Source organism: Oreochromis niloticus, linkage group LG8 (genome assembly GCF_001858045.2).
Source record: "Oreochromis niloticus isolate F11D_XX linkage group LG8, O_niloticus_UMD_NMBU, whole genome shotgun sequence".
NCBI lineage: Eukaryota > Metazoa > Chordata > Actinopteri > Cichliformes > Cichlidae > Oreochromis > Oreochromis niloticus.
The window spans coordinates 2,941,785-2,964,266 of record NC_031973.2 but is presented as its reverse complement, the minus strand read 5'-3'; the positions used below and the strand labels follow the sequence as shown (position 1 = coordinate 2,964,266).

General features: G+C 42.4%; 1 protein-coding gene and 1 long non-coding RNA gene across 12 annotated transcripts in view; both read right to left on the bottom strand.

The window, feature by feature from the left end:
* Positions 1-14,815, bottom strand: part of jakmip3 (Janus kinase and microtubule interacting protein 3) — a 58,771-nt gene extending 43,956 nt beyond the window's left edge. For 6 of the 10 annotated variants that reach the window (XR_003221391.1, XM_019362414.2, XM_025909754.1 and 3 more), the window contains exons 1-6: positions 14,384-14,815; positions 11,143-11,213; positions 9,659-9,859; positions 8,521-8,763; positions 7,130-7,369; positions 4,434-4,628 (exon numbers count right to left, since the gene is read on the bottom strand). Coding sequence is in view for 9 of the 10 variants with exons in the window: in XM_019362414.2 (XP_019217959.1) it covers positions 4,434-4,628; positions 7,130-7,369; positions 8,521-8,763; positions 9,659-9,793 (813 nt within the window). In the remaining variant the exon portion in view is untranslated. The other 4 variants (XM_025909751.1, XM_019362415.2, XM_025909753.1 and 1 more) reach the window with 4 other exon arrangements.
* A 177-nt stretch (positions 14,816-14,992) lies between these two features.
* Positions 14,993-19,122, bottom strand: LOC106098538 (uncharacterized). 2 transcript variants are annotated; one of them, XR_003221396.1, is made up of 5 exons: positions 17,375-19,122; positions 16,312-16,401; positions 16,088-16,189; positions 15,571-15,762; positions 14,993-15,161 (listed from the first exon to the last, which is right to left on the bottom strand). It is a non-coding gene; the product is annotated as an uncharacterized LOC106098538 (long non-coding RNA). The 2 variants fall into 2 exon arrangements; XR_001224788.3 differs by having other exon boundaries at positions 17,717-19,122.
* Positions 19,123-22,482: the final 3,360 nt, after the last annotated feature.

Genomic DNA, 22,482 nt, shown 5'->3' with positions numbered 1-22,482 from the left:
TAAAAACCAGCAACAAACAACTTAAACATAAAAAAAATCACAAAGAAAGAACAATACAGTATCCACATCTGAACCAAAGAGTAAAACAATGAAATGTGGATTATTAAATATTAGGTCTCTCTCCTCCAAGTCTGTTAGTACATGACTTAATAATTGATCAACAAATCGATTTACTCTGCCTTACAGAAACCTGGTTGCAGCAGGATGAGTATGTTAGTTTAAATGAATCAACACCCCCGAGTCATTCTAACTACCAGAAACCTCGAAGCACAAGCCGAGGGGGCGGTGTGGCAGCAATTTTTCACACCAGTCTATTAATTAACGAAAGACCAAGACAGACTTTTAATTCATTTGAAAGCCTGATGCTTAGCCTCGTCCACCCCAGCTGTAAAACTCAGAAACCAGTCTTACTTGTTATCATCTATCGTCCACCTGGGCCTTACACAGAGTTTCTCTCTGATTTCTCAGACTTTTTATCTGATTTAGTGCTCAGCTCAGATAAAATCATTATTGTGGGTGATTTTAACATCCATGTAGATGCTAAAAATGACAGCCTCAACTTTGCATTTAATCTGTTATTAGACTCAATTGGCTTCTCTCAAAATGTAAAAGAACCCACCCACCACTTTAATCACACTCTAGATCTCATTTTAACATATGGCATAGAAACTGAACATTTAACAGTGTTTCCTGAAAACCCTCTGCTGTCTGATCATTTCCTGATAACATTTAGATTTACAATAATTGATTACACAGCAGTGGAGAGTAGACTTTATCAAAGTAGATGTCTTTCTGAAAGTGCTGTAACTAAGTTTAAGAATATAATCCACCCACTGTTATCATCTTCAATGCCCTGTACCAACATAGAGCAGAGCAGCTATCTGAACGCTACTCCAACAGAGGTTGATTATCTTGTTAATAATTTTACCTTCTCACTACGTACGACTCTGGATACTGTAGCTCCTGTGAAAACTAAGGCCTCAAATCAGAAGTACCTGACTCCGTGGTATAATTCTCAAACACGTAGCCTAAAGCAGATAACCCGTAAGCTGGAGAGGAAATGGCGTGTCACAAATTTAGAGGATCATCATTAAGCCTGGAGAAATAGTTTGCTGCTTTATAAGAAAGCCCTCCGCAAAGCCAGAACATCTTACTATTTGTCACTGATTGAAGAAAATAAGAACAACCCCAGGTTTCTCTTCAGCACTGTAGCCAGGCTGACAAAAAGTCAGAGCTCTACTGAGCCAACAATCCCTTTAACGTTAACTAGTAATGACTTCATGAACTTCTTCACAAATAAAATTTTTATCATTAGAGAAAAAATTACCAATAATCATCCCACAGATGTAATATTATCTACAGCTACTTTTAGTACCATCGGTGCTAAGTTAGACTCTTTTTCTCCAATTGATCTTTCTGAGTTAACTTCAATAATTAATTCCTCCAAACCATCAACGTGTCTTTTAGACCCCATTCCTACAAAACTGCTCAAAGAAGTCCTGCCATTAATTAATTCTTCGATCTTAAGCATGATCAACCTATCTCTAATAATCGGCTATGTACCACAGGCCTTCAAGCTGGCTGTAGTTAAACCTTTACTCAAAAAGCCATCTCTAGACCCAGCTGTCTTAGCTAATTACAGGCCAATCTCCAACCTTCCTTTTATATCAAACATCCTTGAAAGAGTAGTTGTCAAACAGCTAACAGATCATCTGCAGAGGAATGGCTTATTTGAAGAGTTTCAGTCAGGTTTCAGAGCTCATCACAGCACAGAAACAGCTTTAGTGAAGGCTACAAATGATCTTCTTATGGCCTCTGACAGTGGACTCATCTCTGTGCTTGTCCTGCTAGACCTTAGTGCTGTGTTTGATACTGTTGATCATAATATCCTATTAGAGCGATTAGAACATGCTGTAGGTATTACAGGTACTGCACTGCAGTGGTTTGTATCATATCTATCTAATAGACTCCAATTTGTTCAAGTAAATGGAGAGTCCTCTTCACACACTAAGGTCAATTATGGTGTTCCACAGGGTTCAGTGCTAGGACCAATTCTATTTACATTATACATGCTTCCCTTAGGCAGCATCATTAGAAGACATAGCATAAATTTTCACTGCTATGCAGATGACACCCAGCTCTATCTGTCCATGAAGCCAGGTATCACAGACCAATTAGTTAAACTGCAGGAATGTCTTAAAGACATAAAGACCTGGATGGCCGCTAACTTTCTGCTTCTTAATTCAGATCAAACTGAGGTTATTGTACTCGGCCCTGAAAATCTTAGAAATATGGTATCTAAGCAGATTCTTACTCTGGATGGCATTACCTTGGCCTCCAGTAACACTGAGGAACCTTGGAGTCATTTTTGACCAGGACATGTCCTTCAATGCACATATTAAACAAATATGTAAGACTGCTTTCTTCCATTTGCGCAACATCTCTAAAATTAGAAATATCCTGTCTCAGAGTGACGCTGAAAAACTAGTTCATGCCTTCATTACTTCCAGGCTGGACTACTGTAATTCTTTATTATCAGGATGTCCTAAAAACTCCCTGAAAAGTCTTCAGCTAATCCAAAATACTGCAGCAAGAGTACTGACAGGGACTAGAAAGAGAGAACATATTTCTCCTGTTTTGGCTTCCCTTCATTGGCTTCCTGTTAAATCCAGAATTGAATTCAAAATCCTGCTCCTCACATACAAGGTCTTAAATAATCAGGCCCCATCTTATCTTAATGACCTTGTAGTACCATATCACCCTATTAGAGCACTTCGCTCTCGCTCTGCAGGCCTACTTGTTGTTCCTAGAGTATTTAAAAGTAGAATGGGAGGGAGAGCCTTCAGTTTTCAGGCCCCTCTTCTGTGGAACCAGCTTCCAGTTTGGATTCGGGAGACAGACACTATCTCTACTTTCAAGATTAGGCTTAAAACTTTCCTTTTTGCTAAAGCATATAGTTAGGGCTGGACCAGGTGACCCTGAATCCTCCCTTAGTTATGCTGCAATAGACGTAGGCTGCCGGGGATTCCCATGATGCATTGAGTTTTTCCTTTCCAGCCACTCACTATGTGTTAATAGACCTCTCTGCATCGAATCATATCTGTTATTAATCTCTGTCTCTCTTCCACAGCATGTCTTTATCCTGTTTTCCTTCTTCACCCCAACCGGTCGCAGCAGATGGCCGCCCCTCCCTGAGCCTGGTTCTGCCGGAGGTTTCTTCCTGTTAAAAGGGAGTTTTTCCTTCCCACTGTCGCCAAAGTGCTTGCTCATAGGGGGTCATATGATTGTTGGGGTTTTCTCTGTATTTATTATTGTGCGATCTATTGTACAATATAAAGCGCCTGGAGGCGACTCTTGTTGTGATTTGGCGCTATATAAATAAAATTGAATTGAATTGAAATTGAATTGAATTGAATTCATTGGCTTCCTGTTAAATCCAGAATTCAAAATCCTGCTCCTCACATACAAGGTCTTAAATAATCAGGCCCCATCTTATCTTAATGACCTTGTAGTACCATATCACCCTATTAGAGCACTTCGCTCTCACACTGCAGGCCTACTTGTTGTTCCTAGAGTATTTAAAAGTAGAATGGGAGGCAGAGCCTTCAGTTTTCAGGCCCCTCTTCTGTACACACTCATTCTACTTTTAAGATTAGGCTTCAGTTTTTAAAAATCTCTCTCAACACAAGACCAGAGCACTGTCTTGGTATTGGTACTTGCTGTGGTCCCTGATGCTGTTTGTCCTCCACAGTATTAGTCACCTGAACACATAATCTTATTTGTGTACAGGTTTTTGGATGGCTCAGTGAATGTTGAGTATTGATAGATGATGAAGAAGGAGCCTGACGTGGGTTGTAAAAAAAATACACAGAGCCCCCGAGAGCTGACATTGGGGAATGTTTGCTGGATTATTTTAGCTAAAGTGTTGCCTTCCTTCTGGTCTATGTGAACAGTGAAGGGAAACACTGCAGACACCACAATAGAGAGATGCTGTGCCAGTTTAACTCTCTGTAAACAGCTGATCTCTAGCAGCATCCAGCTGCTCCATAGGTATTATTCTCTCTTTGACTGCTGCGGTTTGGTCTGTGGTGCTGTGAATATTGTATTTGGTGAATACAGCAGGCTTGTATCACTAAAGTCACAATCATAAATCGCAGCCGTGACGACAGGCTCAGTCCCAGTGATACATGTCTGCAGAGGTAATCCCTGCTACAGTCAGCAGAGAGTTGCTGAATCTGCTTTTCTTTCTGACTGCACTGGTGCAGGCTTGTGCATGGCACACAGCTGAGGGTGACACAGTACATAAGTCATGAATCAGTATCACAACACAAACAGGAACTCCCACTGTAATGCTCTGGGGCTTCTGCGACATGAAGCAAATGAGATGGCTTTTTCACATGCAGTTTAAACAAGCAGGAAGAGGCGGAGCTTACAATGTGAGGAGCGTTGTTGGGGTTGGGGTTAAGAGTGGGGTGGTTTAGCCCCGCCCTCTGTGCATCTCTCAGGGCTGCAATTTGCTGTTCAGCAGCCTGAGTCTGCAGCTGGAGGCGGTGGGCGTGTCCAGCCTGCAGACCGAGGGCTTTGTCCAAAACACTGACAGCTCTGTCCTTCAGCTTTATCTCATCCATCTGCGCACAGACAGGTGAGAGACAGACATTGAGACAGGTTAGAGGAAACGGGGTTAGTCAGCTACGTCCTTCAGTTTTCTCTCTCTTCAGTCAGGCGAGACGCAGACAGGTGAGACGGACAGGTGAGAGACAGACAGCGAGACAGATTAGAGGACGCAAGGTTAGTCAGCTATGTCTTTGTTTTATCAGAGACAGGTGAGTGGTGAGAACTGAGGCTTGGGTTATTTCAAACACACCGGTGAGAGTCAGGTCCAGAAAAGACTTTCTAGTCTTTCTAATGTAAAATGAAGCAGGTGATTCTTGTACCTGAATAACTTGTGTATAGTACACTGAGTATCCTGAGCTTCGGGTTTGTCCAGAGAAATCTGGAGGTGCACACGCTCATAAACAAGCTAGAGTCATAAAGTTTTGTGACTCTGCCCATGATAAATTATTTTGGCTGATGTCTCAGGTAACTTTTGCAGGATGTTAGTGCAGCTGCTTTGGTGCTGGATCCAGTTTGCATCTGTGATTTTACTGTGAACTTCAAACTCCAGCTGCACACCGCTTGCTTAATCATATGTTTCCAACTCCATCATATGTAAGTGAGTAGTACGTTTTACTTACACAATCACTAACCTAAAAGGTGAGATTAGTGCAACCTGGTAACCACCCACATAAAGTCTTGGAGTGGGGTGTGAATTTGTCCGTTCTACCTTAAATGAAGTATCTGAGGGAGGGTTCGGGTTCCGAGGACATTGGTCAAAATGAAATCTTGAAAAGTTTTCGTTCCAGTATCAGTATCATGGAACCTTGTACATGATACTGGTTTCTGGTTAGTAATGTGTACGTGATAAAATCACAGAGTTGTTAACTTTGAGAGAAATAAGTTGGGCCAGCATCTTAGGTTAATCTCTTAGGTCATCGGTGTCCCCTAAGATGATTATAACACGCTCAGCACTTCCATCTTTCTCCATCTAAAGGATTTTCTGACTCCCAAAGGCTTCTACAGTCAAGTTCAAAGGTCATGTCAGTCAGCACTAATGAAACACTGAACGAGGCACATGTTAAATATTTCTGGTTTGATTGCAGTTGGATGACTTCAGGTTCAAATGTCCAAATTGTTGAGTTTAGTATGAGTTTGTGTTGCCTTAAGATTAAAGCATGCTCAGGTCAAACACCCTCAGGTTGAATTCATCGTTGTCCCCAGTGGAGTTTCAGTGAGCCGGTGTTCAGCCTCTGTACTGCACCAGTCTGTGTTCGTGTTGTTCTGCTGCTGAGCTCTGCCGTACCACTCCGTGTTAGTCATGTATTCACTTTCATAATAATGCATTTATTCATCAGAGTCCACCAGAGGAACACTCCAGTTTTAGTGGCTCATTCATCTGCCAGTTTCACGTTTTTCATCTTATTCAGAGACAAGTTGCATGATGTCTATGGTTTAATATTTTTAAGTGACTGAGCAACGACAGGTGCTTGCTCAATGCTTTGGTCAGGTTTAAACTCTGCATCCAAACAGAAAACGACCCTTCACGCTCATTTTCTATTAAAAAAAAATGCTGCTGGATTGATGATTCCCAGGTTTCCAGAGTCACAGCAGTTGGGAATTTCATCTTAACCGGGGCTTCATTTTTGCCAGAATGCATTTTTGATTTTTTTATAAGCATAAATCTGCAGAAAGTCAAATTCTACATTTAAATTTTGTTTTTATTTTTTCATCAGAACATTACACAACTCCACCAAACCTGCAGTGGAAGAATAAACAACTAAAATTGTCTATAAACATTAATATAGTGAAACACTCAATTATAATCCATCAAATTCTACTGTGTGTTAAAGACAGAGCTGTGATGCTGATAAATCTGTTTACTTACAGTCGCCATTTTTAGTCTCCTGTCTTCAAATGAGCTGAACTTTATTATTTTAGTAGACCTTCTCCAATTATACTGAACAAAGTGTTTAGAGCACACACGTGCTCATATGCTTTGGAAGTCACATTTTACGCCAACTCCCACACTGACTGCCCAGGGTTGTTATCTCCACGGAAGATGCAAACCAGGCCGCCCCCGAGCAACATGGCGGAGGACTTTCATCGATCATCTACCCACCTTAGATGTTGCATGGGATGAGGCCGAAGCAGCTGCAGCTGACCGATTATGCTGGCGAAGACTTGACACCCAATGCGCTGAACAGCGCAGGAGGACCCAAGTCTAAAGTAAAGACATGCTCATACAGCACTTTACTCTCACACAAATGCTATGTGCTGTGTGCAGCAGCTGTGTTTCTTTCATTCTGTCCTCTGTGTTTAACCTCTTTATATTTTCCCAGAGTCTAGGTTTACCTTTCTTTGTACTGCTAATAGTAAAGCTGTCAATGTTTGTGATATGTCAGACGCTTCAGTATCCAAACCACCAACCTTCTGATTAGCAGATGACCCGCTCGTCCATCTCAACATACAGCGCCTGGTTATGTGTAACTATCATGAATGTGTAAACAGTCATGTGTGCGTCACAGGCTCCTACCAGGCGGCGAATCTCTCTCTCACAGTCTCTCTTGGTCCTGTTAAGCTCCTCTTGGTGTTGATGATGAGCTGATCGCAGCTCGGCTGCTCTGGCCTGGCAGGCCTGCTGAGCCGATGTCAGCGCCTCCTCAGCATTCCTCTTTGCTCCCCTCAGCTCAAGAATCTCGTGTTGGAAGCGACAACGCTCCGCCTCCCAGCTCCTTCTCGCCTCCTCCACTTCCCCCAGCAGGGCGCTCCTCACCTGAATAGCATGAGAACGAAGAGTCAATGGTGTCCTCTGGCGTTAAAGAATGAATACAGCCCAGTTGCAGGTATTAAAGCTACTGTACTGCAGGGGTCGTCTTCACACACTGAGGTTAATTATGGAGTTCCACAGGGTTCAGTGCTAGGACCAATTCTGTTTACATTATACATGCTTCCCTTAGGCAGCATCATTAGAAGACATAGCATACATTTTCACTGCTATGCAGATGACACCCATGCAGATGGACATCTGTCCATGAAGCCAGGTAATACACACCAATTAGTTAAACTGCAGGAATGTCTTAAAGACATAAAGACCTGGATGGCCGCTAACTTTCTGCTTCTTAATTCAGATCAAACTGAGGTTATTGTACTCGGCCCTGAAAATCTTAGAAATATGGTATCTAACCGGGAATACATTTTGAGGGGTTGTATGTTTGGCAGTTTTTGGAACTTGAAGCCTGAGGCAGGAAGACCAGCAACAAGACCACCCACCCCTCCCAAAAGCTGCCCTACCAGCCAAACCAAAAGCTACCAGCGTTGACCAAAAGCTAAAAGGAAGTACCAGCTACTAACCAAATTATCACAATTAATTATTTAATTAATCAATCAGCTAATTCAGGGTTGAAATTGACCCAGACTTAACTCAGAGCCTTGGATCACCCGAAGTAAACAGATAAAGCTTTATTTTCCAACAGCTACTAAGCCTAAAATGAGGAGGATTAGAAATTAAACATAACAGACTACATTGTTTCTGCAGTGAAATTGCAGAGGCAGCAGCAGTAAATGATATTTATTACTGGGATGTGCAGAAGCTGAGAACAGCTGATCTGCTGGCCTGCTTCATGGCCTGCCTGTGTCCCGTGCTTGAGTTAAATTCCACTCTTTGCCAACCTCTTATGTCATTTGTACAGTGTGATGCACCCATACACTATAGGTGCAACTCATTAACCAAGCTAGCTAGCATTAGCTGATAACTTAGCACTCCACCCTCATCCAAATATATTTGTCTCAAGAGACAAACATCACCGTGGCCAAGTTCATATTATATGTGTGTACAGTGGAGGAGGGGCTTAATGCTGTGAACACAATATGGACAGATGGATGGTGACGGACAAGAGCCAGACAGGTGTGCTTTAGGTGGCTCACCTTGTCTGTGGATCCATCCCTTAAGGTGAGCACCAGTCCATTAAGACGTTGGATTTCACCATCTTTGATCTTTATGACCCTCATGAGCTCCATCTCATGTTGCCGTAGTAACGTCTCCCGGGTGAGTGCAAGCTCCTTCTGCTTCTCCTCATGGAGTTTGGTCCTCAGCTCAGTCACAGCAACTGCGGCCCGGTGATGCTCTGCCTTCAGCTCCTGACTTTTCTCCCTCTCCAGTCGGCTCACCTACAGTACTCAGTATTATCATTACATTACTCTCAGTACTGTGAAATTTTTGTAGTAATCTTTGTGGTAATCTGGGTTTTTTCTTGATGCATACTCAATCATCCAGGTAAGAAATTCCCAAAGTTTGATTCTGTTCATCTGGATGTTTTCAGTGGGAGAAACATTTCATCATCATCAGGTTACTTCTTCAGTCTCAGCTGACTGCAGGTTTCAACCTTATAAACAGGACGTTTGTATAATGACTGAAACTAGCACAACTGAATAAACAATGGGCTGTGAGGCTAGTTCCCCCCCCACAGAGTAACATAGTGTATGCTGTTAAGTGCCAGGAGGATTGCCAGGATTTCTACATCGGGAAAACCAAACAACCTCTGGCTAAGCGGATGGCACAACACAGAAGAGCCACCTCGTCAGGCCAGGACTCTGCAGTCTATTTACACCTACAGGCCAGTGGACACTCTTTCAATGATGAGGATGTACACATCCTGGACAGGGAGGAATGCTGGTTTGAGGGCGGAGTCAAGGAGGCCATTTATGTGAAAAGGGAAAGACCATCTGTGAACTGAGGAGGGGGCCTAAGGGTCCATCTGTCACCATCTTATAATGCTGTGATTGCAGCCATTCCCCAACTACCTGTGAATGGGACTCATGGACACTGATCAGTGGTCATGTCACTTTGCATATTAATGATCATAAACTGACCTCACAGCCCATTGTTCATTCAGTTGGCTACTTTCAGTTATTGTGCAATGAACTGTCTATAAGGTTGGGGAAACCTGCAGTCAGCTGAGACTGAAGAAGTCACTTGGATGATGATAAAACATTTTCTCCCACTGAAAACGTCCAAATGAACAGGATCAACTTTTTGGGATACTCTGGGTTTTGTAGTCCTTACCTTGTTCTTTTCCTGTTGTAGTTCGATCTGGATCTCTGTCAGTTTTGCTCTGAGCTCCTCATTGGCTGCTTGAAGAGTTGCCATGGTGTCCAGTCGCTCCCCCTTACCCCGCCCTCCTGCTCCTCGCTTTGACATCACCACCTGCAGGCTCCACCCCCCCACTCAAATGTTTGTCAATCTGAGGTTTGAGTACATCTGCACCTGTGCTCGCACACACAACCAAAAACATACAGTAAGTATAAGTAGATCAAGTCACACTACCGGCGACCATGCTGAAATCTCTCCAGGCAGCTATTTGGGTAGTTATTTTGAAACACTGCATTAACTCCTAGTTACCATCAGTGATGATCCCAACCCAAACTACTGAAGAATATACCCAAAAATGGACCACACGTCTGCCAAGAGAATGTCTGAGAATATCCATCCACAACATGAAGACAGTCATTAATCTGCTGCGGCATGGTTTGGATTACACACTGTGAAAACGTCCTGATCCTCAGCTTCACGTCCACACTGAGAGGGTTTCTTTTCTGAGGCATTCTAATGTTTGGTGGCCATGGGCTTTAGTTATACTAAGAGTGGAGAGCAATCAATCAAACAATCAATTTTACTCACAAAACCAAAACACAAAAACCTCATCCAGCGCAGGAAACCAGAACCAGAATCATGGTTGATAAATCTGATGAAAACCTCTGTAAGTGTCTGACATCATTCCAAAATAAGGTCCAAGAAGCTTTTTTCCCTCGAAGTTAAACTTATGGCATGAGCAGGTTACAGATCTTCACCGGCAAAGGAGAACTATATTCCAGTGTGGTAGCGCAGCTGCATACTGCTGTACAAAGCAGTACACAGAGGTAGTAGTAGTAGTAGTACTCTGCAACTGTGGCTGCACAGCTAGATGCCTTCTTACTCACCTGGCACTGATCACATGTTCGATGTCTGACAGGTGACTTCTCTTAAAGAACAAATACATGACTGTTTCCATGGCAACAGCAGCAACACATAGCAGTTGTCATCAACATATTCACACACACACACACACACACACACCTACACACCTGAGGGTCTAACTGATAAATCACTCACCATCCAAATGAAAGCCCTGGACACTGCATTGCTTTGTGTGTGTGTGTGTGTGTGTGTGTGTGTGTGTGTGTCAGTAGATTAGCCTTCTCTCCACAGCATGCTAACAGCAGCTAGTTCAGTGTGTGTCAAAGTGTGTGTGCTGCTAGCTTCAGCCTGCCTCCACCTGCCTGCCTGTGTGTGTGTGTCTGTCTGTCTCTCTGCCTGTGTGTGTGTCTGTGTCTGTCTCTCTGCCTGTGTGTGTGTTAGCAGTTAGCTCCTGTCAGAGTGTGTTTGTGTGTCTGAGCTGTTAGCATCTCTGCAGCCTCTGCTGGCGTCACCTCCTCCTCTTCCTCCTCCCAGCATCCCTCACTCTGGAAGCTGAGCCCTCTGAGTTATGTCTCCCTCTGCTGGTCACTCACCTCCATGACACCTCACTGTTTCTTCTTGCTGCTCCTCATCTCCACATGGCTGATGAAAGGCTGGCTTTTGTCTCCATGATAAAAATGATCATGAAACAGGAAAAACGTGAAAACTGTGATTTGAGACACACAGGTGATGAGCAAACTGGACACAGGTTTGCAGAACCTGAGCTCTACTGAGCCAACAATCCCTTTAACGTTAACTAGTAATGACTTCATGAACTTCTTCACAAATAAAATTTTTATCATTAGAGAAAAAATTACCAATAATCATCCCACAGATGTAATATTATCTACAGCTACTTTTAGTACCATCGGTGCTAAGTTAGACTCTTTTTCTCCAATTGATCTTTCTGAGTTAACTTCAATAATTAATTCCTCCAAACCATCAACGTGTCTTTTAGACCCCATTCCTACAAAACTGCTCAAAGAAGTCCTGCCATTAATTAATTCTTCGATCTTAAATATGATCAACCTCTCTCTAATAATCGGCTATGTACCACAGGCCTTCAAGGTGGCTGTAGTTAAACCTTTACTTAAAAAGCCATCTCTAGACCCAGCTGTCTTAGCTAATTATAGGCCAATCTCCAACCTTCCTTTCATATCAAAAATCCTTGAAAGAGTAGTTGTCAAACAGCTAACAGATCATCTGCAGAGGAATGGCTTATTTGAAGAGTTTCAGTCAGGTTTCAGAGCTCATCACAGCACAGAAACAGCTTTAGTGAAGGTTACAAATGATCTTCTTATGGCCTCTGACAGTGGACTCATCTCTGTGCTTGTCCTGCTAGACCTCAGTGCTGCGTTTGATACTGTTGATCATAATATCCTATTAGAGCGATTAGAACATGCTGTAGGTATTACAGGTACTGCACTGCAGTGGTTTGTATCATATCTATCTAATAGACTCCAATTTGTTCAAGTAAATGGAGAGTCCTCTTCACACACTAAGGTTAAATATGGTGTTCCACAGGGTTCAGTGCTAGGACCAATTCTATTTACATTATACATGCTTCCCTTAGGCAGCATCATTAGAAGACATAGCATAAATTTTCACTGCTATGCAGATGACACGCAGCTCTATCTATCCATGAAGCCAGGTAACACACACCAATTAGTGAAACTGCAGGAATGTCTTAAAGACATAAAGACCTGGATGGCCGCTAACTTTCTGCTTCTTAATTCAGATAAAACTGAGGTTATTGTACTCGGCCCTGAAAATCTTAGAACTATGGTATCTAAGCAGATTCTTACTCTGGATGGCATTACCTCGGCCTCCAGTAACACTGTGAGGAACCTTGGAGTCATTTTTGACCAGGACATGTCCTTCAATGCACATATTAAACAAATATGTAAGACTGCTTTCTTCCATTTGCGCAACATCTCTAAAATTAGAAATATCCTGTCTCAGAGTGATGCTGAAAAACTAGTTCATGCATTTATTACTTCCAGGCTGGACTACTGTAATTCTTTATTATCAGGATGTCCTAAAAACTCACTGAAAAGCCTTCAGCTGATCCAAAATGCTGCAGCAAGGGTACTGACAGGGACTAGAAAGAGAGAGCATATTTCTCCTGTTTTGGCTTCCCTTCATTGGCTTCCTGTTAAATCCAGAATTGAATTCAAAATCCTGCTCCTCACATACAAAGTCTTAAATAATCAGGCCCCATCTTATCTTAATGACCTTGTAGTACCATATCACCCCATTAGAGCACTTCGCTCTCGCTCTGCAGGCTTACTTGTTGTTCCTAGAGTATTTAAAAGTAGAATGGGAGGCAGAGCCTTCAGTTTTCAGGCCCCTCTTCTGTGGAACCAGCTTCCAGTTTGGATTCGGGAGACAGACACTATCTCTACTTTCAAGATTAGGCTTAAAACTTTCCTTTTTGCTAAAGCATATAGTTAGGGCTGGACCAGGTGACCCTGAATCCTCCCTTAGTTATGCTGCAATAGACGTAGGCTGCCGGGGATTCCCATGATGCATTGAGTTTCTCACTCACTGTGTTAATAGACCTCTCTGCATCGAATCATATCTGTTATTAATCTCTGTCTCTCTTCCACAGCATGTCTTTATCCTGTTTTCCTTCTTCACCCCAACCGGTCGCAGCAGATGGCCGCCCCTCCCTGAGCCTGGTTCTGCCGGAGGTTTCTTCCTGTTAAAAGGGAGTTTTTCCTTCCCACTGTCGCCAAAGTGCTTGCTCATAGGGGGTCATATGATTGTTGGGCTTTTCTCTGTATTTATTATTGTGCTATCTACTGTACAATATAAAGCGCCTTGAGGCGACTTTTGTTGTGATTTGGCGCTATATAAATAAAATTGAATTGAATTGAATTGAATTGAATAGAATAAAGATCAGAACAGGAAGTGAAAGAAAATGAATAAAGATGACAGCTGGTTCATTAAGATAAGTTGTTCATATTTACTACTGAAGTATTAATTACTGAAAAATATGATAGGAGTGGGCTCTAACCATAGCTAACCATAGCTGGACTGGCCGATGGTGATTTTTCGTTTTTATGGGCCAATTGTTTTTTGTTGTTGTTGGGTTTTTGTTTTGTTTTTTGGTAACGGTATAAACAATGAAAAGTGGTGGATTGCCCAGATGCTGGCAGATGTGTAAAAAGAACTCAATTGTTTGGTGGTGGCTATGGCGGAGCTTCCATAGAGGCCAGCAGGTGGATGAGGGAACAATCCCAGATAGAAAATATCCATTGAAACAATGTTAAATCAATATCAGGCAATTCTATTGAATCAACGTTGAAATCTGATATTGATGTAACGTTACTTTTGCACCCTCTGTTAATGTTGAAACGTCAGAATTTGATATTGAATCAATCTTGAACGCTGACACTGTTTTAAAGTCATCTTTTCAAACACTGTTAATGTTGAAACAATGTTAGAGTCTGATATTGAATCACTGGACTCTGATGTTGATTTTCCATCACTTTGCACCCTTGGTTACTATTGAAACAATAAAATCATGATTAAAAATCAGTACTTAAAAAACAGTACTTAATAGGCAATTCTATCAATACTAAACCACTGCAAATTGCTAGCAATACTTAAACCTGCAAAAAAGACAATTGTGTATGATCCACAAACAGGAAACCCGTTATATGCTGGACATTATGTCATGGTCCTGGGTCGGTGACCCAGCGCTTTAAGTTTATTATTATCATTCTTCTAGTTTATTCTGATTTTGTATCTGTTCTTAGGGTTTGAGTTGTGTGTTTCTTTCATTCCTACCTGTGTCTCTCCTTTGTGTTCTGTTCGTGTCCCCAGTTGGTTGTGTAAAACAGTCTGTGAGTTTCCTGTTTTACTTTGTAGGTTTGTGTCTCGTTAGGTCCATCAGTTCCAGCTGTGTCCCCTCCTGTCTGCCATTTCCTAATTACCTGGTGTGTGTATTTATACTGCGTGTCTGCCTGTGCTCCTCGTCGCGTCGTCTGTGTTCATTCCCTATGTTTCTCTACGTCTCCCTGTTCTGCTGTCCTCATCTGCCATCTCTGAGTTTCTCCCGCTGACCTTATGTTCCAGGTTTGTTTGTTAGTTTCACCCAGTTTATGTTCAGTCCTGCCCTCACTTCTGTTATCTTCACTGTAAATAAACCTCCACTCGCATCTCCATCACCGTCTGCATCTTGGGTCCTCATTTATTCATCACACGACTGCTGCCCCAGTCGTGACACATTATCTTACAATTTGTCATGTCCATAATAATACCGCTATAATAAGAAGCATCTGGCATCATGTAAACAAACAAACAAAAAAAAGACTGACATCTCTGTATCAATAACAAAGTAATTTATTACTGAAAAAAAAAAAAGTTGTGTTACATGTATTGGTTACAAGTCACGTGTTTTGTTTTGTTTGTTTTTTTTTTTTTAAAGTTTACTCCGGGATCGGGCTGGATATCGACCATTCTGCGCCACCCATGTGATCTGGAGCGTAGCAGAGACATTTCTGCTCTGCTTGGGTGAAGGCAAACTCAGAAACAGCGTTTACCCCCACCTGCTGAGTCAGGCCATCTAGGACACAAACAAACACAAAAAGATGAAGAAAAAAAGGCCAGATTAGAGCTTAAACATGAATAACCTCTTGTCAATTATCTTCAGCAGGGAGAAAGCATCTAAACTACTAGGCTGATTAATATGAAAGTCACAAGGCAGAAATCAGCAAACTGCTGCCTCACTTTGATTCTCAAAGAGCCATTAGCTGAAAAGCTCAATGCCTATTTTTGCAGAGATAAAATGAATAAACCAAACTATTTGCAGTGAAATGCATTTCTATTCCTGTTTGTTGGATCTTCCAATGACAGCCTGCTGTGCTATATTCAAGCAGAACATACAGGAGAAGGCCATTTTTAAGCAGTTTAACCGAATTTGACAATTTTTAAATTTCTGGGTTAGAAAAGTCACATAACCTTTAAGAACTGACCATTGCTTCATTTGCCTCCAGTCATTGCAGAGTTGTTCATCTCATCTATGTTGTTAAATGGCTAATCCAGAGGCAATACCCCAGCATCAACAGGTTCAGTGCTGCAGGATTAACGAAAAGCTCTGAACACCTCACGGAGGTCCCCAACTTCTCTGGTCAGCTCTGTCACCATGATTATAAGTTTTTGGAAGGCTGCATGTGTTGGAAAGAATAATAACACAAAGAATACTGGCTTGTGATAAATTGGAAAAGCATTGTGATGAGAAAAATAACGACATCAATAAGTGATGGCTTCACATTTTGCATTCAGGTTTAAGTAGTTCGATCTGTTAAAACTGTTTACAATTTAGCCTTTTAACATAAATGAAATCCTATGTAAAATGTCATAATACAACATTTTAGAACTTGCCTCAGAAATCTAAACAAGCAAAATATGATGACATTCAACAGCATAAATTAGTGTTTGAAGTTAAGATTACAATGAAATTGTGATGCAGCTCATTGTTTCAAAGCATACCGTCGTTAGAGAAGGCACTGAACACAGACTATTTGCTGGGGAGGTTGGCGAAAGGAGGCGGCTGGGGCATCATGTTGGGGGCAGACTGCAGAGCAGTCGCGGCTGTTTAGAAAAATGTTTTAAAAATTAAAGATTAAATACAACTCGTCTACAAAGGTTCCTGTTCTCACACACTCACACACTCTCACACACACACACACACACAGTAAACATTACATTATTACCTGGTACTGTCACACGTGGGGCCTGAGGAAACTTTTTTTTTTTTTGGAGGTTGCCATCATCAGGGTCTGTAACTGTATAAGGGATTTGGTCTAAAAGAAAAACAACCAACCAACCAACCAAACAATTAGTATTGAACTGCATTGTGTTTTTTGCTTATTTTGTCTTAAGTTGTTAGTTTTTAAAATGGTTAGAAACTAACAATTTGAAGACAAGAGTATATTACTTGTTTATGGTTGGATTGTACTTTACTGATCTGAAATTAGAAAATGAAAAAAAAAAGCACAATGTTAATAAAAAGAGGAAAAACATGATATTCAAAATAAGTTCAAGATAAGTTCCAGGTAGGAAACATTCATTATTAAAGTCACGGAAACGGAAAGTCACGTGGGCATGCCACATGATCATTAGGTCTCAGGAGACTCCTTCAGGTGTTTATAAATGAAAGCGGGTGCGGTCAAATCTTCAAATGTAACACACTCGTACACATTTGTAGAGGCAACTTTACGTTTCTGGATCATATTGCACACATTTGTAAGTCTCGTCTGAATGCTGGACACTCGGAGACCTGTGTCTCTGAGTGGGAGACCAGAGATCACATTAACATGTGTATCCCTGTATTAACAAACATGCCATATTGGCCCAGTTTATTTTTCTTATCATCGTTGTGAGGAGACCATAAATAGCATTTGCATTTTCTGTTGTACAGTTCATTTGCTGTCATGGAGTCTGTGTTATGGATAAAAAGTGTCTTTTTTTGTTTCAAAATAGCTGATAACTATCGCTGATAGCTGCCAACATCTGCAAACAAATATAATTCTATAAGGTTGTTCTACATAGTGTGTAACTGTTAATATAGTGTTATTAAATTTATTGCTAATACAATCATATGGCACAGTGAATTCTGAGGAAATTTTAGATGGCACTCATCATCAGAAAGGTTGCCGACCCCTGCACTAGAGAGATTAATAGAAGAGAAAGAATGAATCTGTTCAAGCTGCTTAACTTCTCCCCAAAACTGAAAACCCCTAGGTTTCCAAGTGCTGGGTTTGAGTACTGCCTTACCTGCCACACAGCTGAACCTTGGCAAAACCACAACTCTCCGTGAGCCAGGCCAGGGGGGAGCTTGAAGCGTTTGGTTGGCAAAAAAAGGTGATCAGCATGTAAGTATTAACACTGTAATGCCTCTTTTATGTTTATATTTGATTTGCATTCATCTGGTGCCTGTAGAATGGTAGACCAGAGCTGCGATTCCCATTTTTGAAAAGGGGGGCCGGAGGGTGTGCTTCAATTACTGGGGCATGGCTCTGCTCAGTCACCTGGGAAAAGTTTATTCCAGACTACCGGAAAAGAAGATCCAGCCAACAGCTGAAAACTGGATGTAGTAGTAGAAATGCAGGTTCTGACCTGGCTGTGGAACAGCGGTCCAGATCTTCACCCTTCCAGGATGGATGGAAGGATGATGAGACTTCGACCATTCAGGCTACATTTGCTTTGTAGACTTGGAGAGTGTATATTGACTGGGGTGAGAGTTGGCACCTCCAAGACTGAGACCATGATTATTGGCTGGAAAACAGTCGAATGCTTCCTATGGGTTGGGGTAGAGAAGTTGGCTCAAGTGAAGCAGAAGCATTAAAGTACCTTTTGGAGTTGGACCAGCACATTGGTGCAGAGTAATGAAGGCATTGTACCGGACTGTAGTGATGAAGATAGAAGTGAGCCAGAACAGAGTTCTTTGCGCACAAACGAAGACAGTTTATTTACAATATGGAACACAGTTACAGTTAGTTGGGAGGGGTTCCAGGGCTCCAGGGAGAAGGGGGTAATCCACACACACGGTTCCACTTCAGCTCAGTCACCGCCACAGCTCCTCCACGCACAATCACTTCTCTTCAGCCGCACTCGCTCCAAAACTCCACTCACGCCGCCACACAGGAAAGGTCCATAATCTGGTCCAGGAGAGGAATGTCTATACACAGAAAACAGTAGTTAGTACCACAGGCGAATACACACGGGGAGATCTTTAAAGAAGCCGAGAGCACGAACTCAGGAGACTCAACGTTCCAGCGGCGAGCTGCTCTGTGCCACTGCCTTAAATAGCAACTGGGGAATCAGCCAGATCAGCAGCAGGTGGTGACAATCACACAGGTGCATGGGCCAAGAGCAAGAGCCCGTAACAAGCTCCGCCCAGGCAGAGAGGAGCGAGGGAGAGGGGAAGAAAGAAAACAAAACCTGTAGCCAGTGTGAGCCAGCCAGAGAGACACGGGGACCATGACAAAAGCTTCCAGTTTACCAGTTTATCTACATCATAACCCTTACTAGTGGTCATCAAATCTGGGTAATTACCGAGAGTGTTGTTGTTAATAAAACCAACTGAATTGAGCTTATTCTGCAGGGTGGCTGGGATCAGCCTTAGAGGAGAGCCGCTGCTTCTGCAAGGTAGGCGGAGGTAGTATCAAGTTAGGTGCCTCCAGAGCACCTCTCTGTGGATGTGTTCCAGGTAAAAACCATGGGGTACACGAGAACCCACCAGAGAGATTACATTTCTCATCTGACCTGTGAGAGCCTCAGTATCCCTCAGGAGGAGCTGGAATGTGTTGGGGAGAAAGAAATCTGCTAAGCAGGGTATTCCAGGGTATTCCAACCATTCTTCTAATGGTTAAAATTTTATTTGTAGAAAAATTCATATAGTCATTACTAGTTAAGGTTATTGCAGTGTGTGGCTCAACGGACCTCTGATTCAGGGGGCATGGGGCTGTTTCATTTTTATGAAGATCAATGACAACTGTCCTAGGTTAGTGAGGGCTTCTTCTTATCTTAATGACCTTGTAGTACCATATCACCCCATTAGAGCACGTCACTCTCGCTCTGCAGGCCTACTTGTTGTTCCTAGAGTATTTAAAAGTAGAATGGGAGGCAGAGCCTTCAGTTTTCAGGCCCCTCTTCTGTGGAACCAGCTTCCAGTTTGGATTCGGGAGACAGACACTATCTCTACTTTCAAGATTAGGCTTCAGACTTTCCTTTTTGCTAAAGCATATAGTTAGGGCTGGACCAGGTGACCCTGAATCCTCCCTTAGTTATGTTGCAATAGGTGTAGGCTGCTGGGGGATTCCCATGATGCACTGGGTGTTTCTTCTTCACTCACTATGTGTTAATAGACCTCTCTGCACTGAATCATACCTGTTATTAATCTCTGTCTCTCTTCCACAGCATGTCTTTATCAAGGATGGGTACCGGTATCCAGTACCATTATGGCACCGGTTCTGACATAAACGGTAGTAACCAGACTGAAAAGCAGGGCACATTTCGGTGCTTTATTTCGGTGCTTTTTTTTCTTGAGATGTCATACACTTTGGATTCTAGCCAATCATTTTACCTTTCCAAGGATAGTAGGCGGGGCCAGGTACGTACGTTCTTTTAGAGCAGAGCTACAGATTAAAAATGCCCAAGGCGAAGCGGTCAAAAGTCTTGCTGTACTTTACAGCAAAAGATGCAAACTCAGCAGCCTGCAACAAGTGCTTTAAGGTGATACTGTGCAAAGGAGGTAACACCTCGAATCTGATGAAACACCTGGCGACGCATAGTGTTTTTTTAAAAGCTGAGAAATGCACCATATTTGATAGCTTGCTGCGAGACCTCACACCGTGCACATCTACTGGGGGTGTGGTGCCTGTCATCGGACCCGGAGTTAGCAACATCCCCCAAGAACCCGAAGAGTAGAGTCCTGGCCCCTAGCCCTGTCAGTGTAGCAGAAATGATGACGGATGATGATGGCAGCAGCAGCCGTTCTTCTCTGCGTGAGTACCTTAATGTTGTTCGTGTGTAATTTACGTTGAGTAGGCTAACCACGTTATTAAATTAATGCACGTAAGGTGAACTAGCAAACACCGTTATAGTCACATGTGGCTGTCTTCTTGTTTGATAGAGTGATACCATATATGTCCTATAGCTGCAGAAAAGGCTAACATTGTTATGTTTTTACAAAAAAAAACAGCTAAACATGAGAGGTTTTAGGACAAAGTTTGTGTTTTCCACTGTTTAAGCACCGGTTCCAACCAAAGGAGGTATGTTGTAACAACAGAAAAGGCTAACTTGGTTATCATTTTGCAGAAAAAAAGAGACTGCTAAAAATAAAAACATAAGAGGTTTTTGGACAAAGTTTGTGTTCTCCATTCTTTAAGCACCGTTTGAGCACTGGCACTGTTTCAAAAGTACCGGTTTGGCACCGGTATCAGATAAAACCTAATCCCTAGTCTTTATCCTGTCTTCCTTCTCTCACCCCAACCGGTCGCAGCAGATGGCCCCGCCCCTCCCTGAGCCTGGTTCTGCTGGAGGTTTCTTCCTGTTAAAAGGGAGTTTTTCCTTCCCACTTTCGCCAAAGTGCTTGCTCATAGGGGGTCATATGTTTGTTGGGTTTTTCTCTGTATGTATTATTGTAGGGTCTACCTTACAATATAAAGCACCTTGAGGTGACTGTTGTTGTGATTTGGCGCTGTATAAATAAAATTGAACTGAAATTTAATTGAATTCTTCATAGGAACAAACTATTTTTCCAGGCCCAATGAAGCTTTTCTAAATAAGTCCCACCCCCTTTCCCTCTAAATTCTTGTTATGGTCAGTACTAGATAGGCAGAAACCACCTGCTGACAAAGACAAATATCTGAAATCTCAGGGAGAATTTCTTTAATTACCTCTGGGGTTTATGGGCTCTGAAGGGTTACTAAAAAATATCCATGTCTGATATAATTGGACTTTGCAAATCTTTACCAGAAAAACAAAAAGTTGAAAATTTGAATAAATGAGCTGTTTTAATGTTCTGCTGCTGTTACGTCAAAAAGGCAACAGGTGTCAGTGCTGCACCAAAGTTCATCAGCGATGTGGCCTTAAATCTGTGGGAGACTTTTTTTATTGGGTTTGTCTGGTGATTCTATACATAGAGGCGTTATGTCATTTATTAAAGTTAATATAGATGATGCCTCAAAATAACTAGGACTTTGGTTTAATGCAGTGATAGTGTAGTAAGAGTGGGCATTAACCAGGAGTTATCTAATTTAGAAGCTACACTATCTTTAAAACAGCTCAGCACATAGACAGTGTCACCTGTCTCACCTGGATACAACAAGCGGAAAGTACACCTTTGCGGTCAAACTGGTTTGACAGGTGTGAGGTGGAGGAGAAGGAAGAGAAAGAGGCCAGCTGGACTCAGGTCAGTGACTGTATTTCAGCCCGCAGCGTCTCAGACTCAGACCTGTTATTTGTGTCAGTACTGAGGCTGGCATGGGTGGAGTCGCCACTCAGAAATCATGTTTGTGATGACCATGTTCTCACCTCCAGGTCTTCAGCTGTGCCACAGCCGTGAGATGTGATGATAGTTGGGCCACATCACGTGTGAACAAAGCAGGACAAAAATGTCGAGGCTGGGTTTTGTTTCCTGATTTCTTTGACCTGCTCAATACTACATCCGGCTGACCACATGTGGATGTTCTCACATAGACACACACTCCCGCACTGTGTGTGTGTCTAACAGCCCATAATTGTTTCCTCTGCCATGATCTCAGGTTGCCATAGTAACAGACAAAGAGCAGCTGAATGATAGCGATTACTTAGAGAGGGAGACGGCTGACTCGACCCGCTGGTGTGTTTTCGCCATCAATTTTCTTTACAGCTTAACCAATTTAGGGTCAGTTTGGCTGTCACAGGAAGAGAGGTGGGGTCACCTCCACAGGTGATCTGAGGGTTAGCACAAAGAGAGGAACAATCATTCACATCTATGGCCAATATGGAAACACAAATTAATCTATCAGGCATGTGTCTGGACTGTGGAGGAAAGCTGAAGAACCAAGGGAGAACATAGACAGGAACTCCTCCACATCTCTGTGGAGGTTCTTATTCATGGTAGTCTAAGAAGCTTGAAAAGAAGATGACTGGACTTCAAGTTTTTGAAGCACGACATCCCAGTGCACTTCCGACCCAGCAACACCGTGAAACAAAAACTGGTTCATCCCAAGCACAAACTCTCAAACATCTCTCTAGCACCTAGCCACTGGTACAGATATGTGGAAGAAACCTGGGACAAAATTAAAACCCAAGAAGTAGACATCTTCATGGTTCACATCAGCTCAGTGGATAGAAACATAAAGTCCACCAGGAAGACACAAAGGATAACAGTTTGC